The following is a 4,808-nucleotide window of genomic DNA, read 5'->3' as shown; positions in this document are numbered from 1 at the left end:
GCAAGAAGCAGAGGTGAAATTTGGGTTGCTGAGCGTGGTTACCAGATCCATTCCTCAACCATAATAAAGAGTTTTGAGTTAAGCTTAAGGATGTGGTTAACAAGGACCCTGCATCAGTCAGGGGAAACACTCAACTGAGTGACCGTATTCGGCGTGCATCTGAGCAGATCACTCGCGAAGACTGCCAAGGCTGGATACGGCATTCGCTGATGTTCCTGGAACGCTGCCTGGCTGGTGAGAAAGAATTATAAATAGACCTCTTTTAATAAAGTCTATGTTCTACTGTCTTCGCTTGGCTGGTCCAATTTGGGCGAAGTGGCTCATTTTTTGTGGGGATGGTCCAGTCAATTTTGTCATGGCTCGAATTCAGACCAGTGGCCCATTTTGCTTGAGCCTGATCAAAATCAACTTCCAGCACTGTAAGCTTGGCTCAAAACTCTTCATTAGGGTTGAGGAACGGATCTGGTAACCACGCTCAGCGACCCAAATTTCCCGCAAGGAAGAAAGGTGGCGAGGTCGGTGTCAGCAAGGCAAGACTTCAGTGCATATTTACCTGATGCGATCAGCACTGAAGGATCAGAGTCATTCGTAGCAGCATTAGACTGTATCATAAAGCGTAGGCATCCAGCAGCATAAGTGGAAGAAAAAGAGCTGCTGTATTATGCTTAGAGGCAGTGTTTTTAAAATATTCTAAGATAACACTGAGTTTTGTCGAGTGAAGCCCGTGCTATGGCCGAATGCTTGACAGTATTGCGAGATCGTCGGTCGAGTCGGTATGCTTCCTTGGTGGAACAATAACGGTAGACTGAAGTGAGATGGAAGAATTGTGAAGTGCGTAACTTTGGTTGTTCACTGCTGGAACCCTCTTACATTTTACATCCCTGTTGAACGTTACATTAATATCTATACTTATCCTTTCTACATTACTTTCGAAATTTAAGGCGCACCTTGGAGAACCATCAAGTCGCTGCTTGAGGATTTCTTGGTCGCACTTGGTAGGAAACAAGTCGCATGTCAAGGAAAAAATTAGTCGCCTCTGGAGGAAGCACACGTCGCCTACATGGCGACTACAACGGATTGCTGGGCACGGCACAAAAGGTGAAAATGGTTCGTGATGCTGAGACATAATAAATGGATACCTTTGACAAAAATGCGATCCACCTTTTTCTTCTTGTACTAGATTTAAGTACAAGTATCTGCTCATGGACAATGCCCCAATGCACAAAACAGAACAAGTGAGGTTTTGGATTGCAAAGCGTGGCTATTAGCTTCTGTTTCTTCAAAAAGACACCTGGGACACACTCATATTAAAAAGATGGGCATAGGGTCAAGGTCTTGTACCGCAAGGGCCAGCCTCGGCTCAACAATGCATTTTTATTGAACGTTGTCGAGATCGTCAGTTCAACCAGATGGCTGCCCGTTAATCAACTCAATCGTCTTCAATACAGCATTTTGTCACTCTAGTATTTTTGGTATCTCTTCAGCAAATGCTTTCAGTATTTTGTCATGAAAAGGAATAAAGCAAGAGACAAGAGAAGTCAGCGAGACTGAACCATCCTTTCTGTCAAAATTGATTGAAAAAAAATGCATTAGAATATGAATACTAATTGCGACAACTGGTTATGTGGGATCAATAGGACAGTTGCCGTAGCGGAGACGACAGGTGTCGTGGGTGCTCGCACATAATTTGCCGACCTCTCTCAGATCAAGACAAGCAACCCACCCTGAACAGGCTCCAAAAAATTGCGCTTTATCCAGCTTGCTTTGAAAGTTATGTAGACATTTGAAAAAATTTTTCTTTTATTAGAACGGATGAGAATGAAAGCGCGGTTAAAAGGCCTATAACCATGACATTGGGAGATGTAGCGGAGGCAACGAGGCACGTCCGTCAGTCGAGAATCTCTTCTAGCCGTCTGCGCTTTGCCCTTGTCTCCGCCAGCACCTTCTCCAACTTCACTTCGCGCTTTTTAAGCTCCTCTAAGGAGCGACGTAGATGATACTGCAATGTGCACTCGGAGGTATCGTCAGTTGTGGAGGTAGGTGCAGTGGCGGAGGTATCGTCAATTATGGAGGTACGTGCAGTGGCGGAGGTATCGTCAGCTGTGGAGGTACGTGCAGTGGTAGAGCTTGATCCGGTTGTCGGCGGCGGTGTGGGCAACATGCTCAGGATACTTGGCTGACGGTAATTGACTGGCCTATTGTTTACCAGCGATGGCAAAACCCGCAGGATTTTTTCTTCACAGACCAGAGGGTTCTGCTTGTGCTCGTGGTAAAAAATTGACGCTTGTTCCTCATTCTCTTAGTGTACAAAAGCACAACTACAATAAAAAGCAAATTAAAAAGATGCAATGCATAGCTCATACACAAATTCCAACCTCGACTGTGGTTTCTTGCACACATGATCAGGATGGTGCGTCATGGGGATCGCTTGCAAAGTTGCATATGCCTCATTCGGCACCTTTCCGATCATGATGGTGCTGCTGACGCGCGCTTGGTAAGTTGGCTTGCCACAGCCACCGCAGGATGGTGGGTTGGTTACAGGTTTTGGTACTAGTGAATGTTGAGGCATGTCATTGCTTAAAGGTACCGGCGCAGCAAAATTTCCCTGCACCTGAATAACCGAGCCCAAATAATTCCCTCCACACACATGACTTGCTTGTTTTTCTGCATTGAGAAGCATAGATCAAACCGTATAAGTTTCAAGCATATGTGCGTATTCATTGATAATACATTGTTTCCGAAATTTAAAATCGCTCCTGCTGAAAACTTTAGTCGCTGTGGTAAGTCGCATTCATGTGTATGCAGTATTACAAAATTTTTCAAAGTGCGTCTTGTAATTTCCAGAAGTACTGTATAGCAGTCTTTCCAGTAAGGTGGCCAACCGCAAAACATCACATTTTGATACGTGTCCAGACAATGAGTCACGCATGGATGGTTGGGAATGATCCTCCGCGTCTGTGCGCTATGCAATGACGACGAGGTTAATTGTACCGCACGGTTGGGACGAAGGATGATAGGGTGATTGGGTGCAAGCGTCGATCGATGCTGTTACCCAGGTACCGGGAGAACCAATTCTGGCCTGCCAGCATGAAGAGGGAAGATGTGACCGCCGTTGAGGAGCCCGATGCAGCATTGCTGTTGAGAGACCAACTGCAGTCGTACACCAACGACGTGGTCGACCCTGAAAAAAAAAGTGCGGCTTGTCCTTGACTATTGGAGATCTCGTACGAATGTTGAAACCAGCCCCTAGTCCAACCTGTGCTTGATGACGAGAAGGTACCTTGCGATCCCTGTCTCATCGATCGCATTATAACGCGCATGCTCAAGGGCCAAGTATTACATACCTTTCCAGCGCAACAGACTTGACGCTGACACGCTAAAAGCAAGCGTTTTGCTTGACTCACGTTGTTCTTCAATTAGCCTTCTTTGATTAGACTTTAAAAGAAAAGACAAGTACATCTACTATGCCTTTTATGCTCTGTCCAGTGCACTTAGCCTTCCATGTCTTCTTGGCTAGACACTTCGAGTAAAAGTCTTAGTTCAGTGTATGTTGATTGCGCGTACGATTGTAATTGGGCAGTTCAATCACAAGAGGGCATCGCAGTAAACTAGCAATATAAGCACCATTACAAAAATTACCAAGCAACCACGCTGAGCGACAATGCTTGCCTGAGTACTGAGCATTTATGTAACGGAATCGGAAAGAAAACAGATTCCATTCATTCCGAATCCGTTAATATTGATTTCTAGGCTTGACATTGTTATCATTGTAGGAAAGCCAAAGGGCTGAATGCTATCATTTTCACTTTTTAATTAGGAAAGCCAAAGGGCTAGGAAAGCCAAAGGGCTGAGAGAAAGCCAAAGGGCTGAGAGAACGCCAAAGGGCTGAGAGAAAGCCAAAGGGCTGAGAGAAAGCCAAAGGGCTGAGAGAACGCCAAAGGGCTGAGAGAACGCCAAAGGGCTGAGAGAAAGCCAAAGGGCTGAGAGAAAGCCAAAGGGCTGAGAGAAAGCCAAAGGGCTGAGAGAACGCCAAAGGGCTGAGAGAAAGCCAAAGGGCTGAGAAAGAGAGCAATTCTCAAAAATTTGCGACAATCGGTTTTTATATCTTTTAGCGGCCGGGAAATGAAATATAGATTCCGCGGACTCAAGTACGTAAGCTTATCACGAGAGGTTGGGGCTGGCACCTATGAAAAGTTGTGCAGTTCGCAGCCACTACCTGCGAACCAGCAATCATCGTGTATTTAAAGCCATCCCAAAGTGGACGACATTTCCTAATATGCGTCAATGCTGCGAATTTGAGCCAAGGATGCAAAATCGAGACACGCCCGGCCAATGTGAGCCATGCCGGCCAAGCCATTCTTGCCAGATATTTTGACTAAATATTATACCTTGTCAGTTACTAAATTCATAGAATATATAGGGTTACTGGAAAACGGTGCCGCTGTAGTTTATCTCTTTCCATTTTACTTTTGTCCTTGCCTACAGCGGTCAGTTACCAATTTTTACGATGGAAGACGCACAGCGAACAGTACCCATCCAGACCTACATGGATTGGGAAAGCCCTGCCCGTCTCCATGAACAAACAAAGCGAAAAAGGGAGACCAGACAAAACCAAGGACGGAACACAAACCAGCAGGGAAAACGCGTTTAGCCAAACACCTGGCAGTACTTGTAACACAAGCCGATTTGTAGAGTACAAACTTCAAGTCAACATTGTGCATGGAACGCAGCGCACCACGATTTATAATAATTACCTCCCAATATCCACGTTTCTCTTGGAATATCTTACCGTACCTCTGGCGTCTTGT

The 4,808-nt window shown here is 45.5% G+C and overlaps 1 protein-coding gene across 1 annotated transcript; it reads right to left on the bottom strand.

The window, feature by feature from the left end:
• Positions 1 to 1,888: 1,888 nt before the first annotated feature.
• VTP01DRAFT_3561 (uncharacterized protein) lies at positions 1,889 to 4,576 on the bottom strand (the record flags this gene model as incomplete). Its single annotated transcript, XM_069382146.1, has 6 exons — positions 1,889 to 2,254; positions 2,309 to 2,318; positions 2,376 to 2,550; positions 3,229 to 3,290; positions 3,345 to 3,376; positions 4,547 to 4,576. 6 exons carry the CDS (start codon positions 4,574 to 4,576, stop codon positions 1,889 to 1,891), a joined length of 675 nt encoding a protein of 224 aa, XP_069236303.1.
• Between the last annotated feature and the right edge of the window lie 232 nt (positions 4,577 to 4,808).

This window comes from Rhizomucor pusillus (genome assembly GCF_041956525.1).
Source record: "Rhizomucor pusillus strain CBS 183.67 unplaced genomic scaffold VTP01scaffold_17, whole genome shotgun sequence".
Lineage (NCBI taxonomy): Eukaryota > Fungi > Mucoromycota > Mucoromycetes > Mucorales > Lichtheimiaceae > Rhizomucor > Rhizomucor pusillus.
Note: the sequence above shows the minus strand (reverse complement) of the source record. Positions and strands in the feature narration are given on the sequence as shown.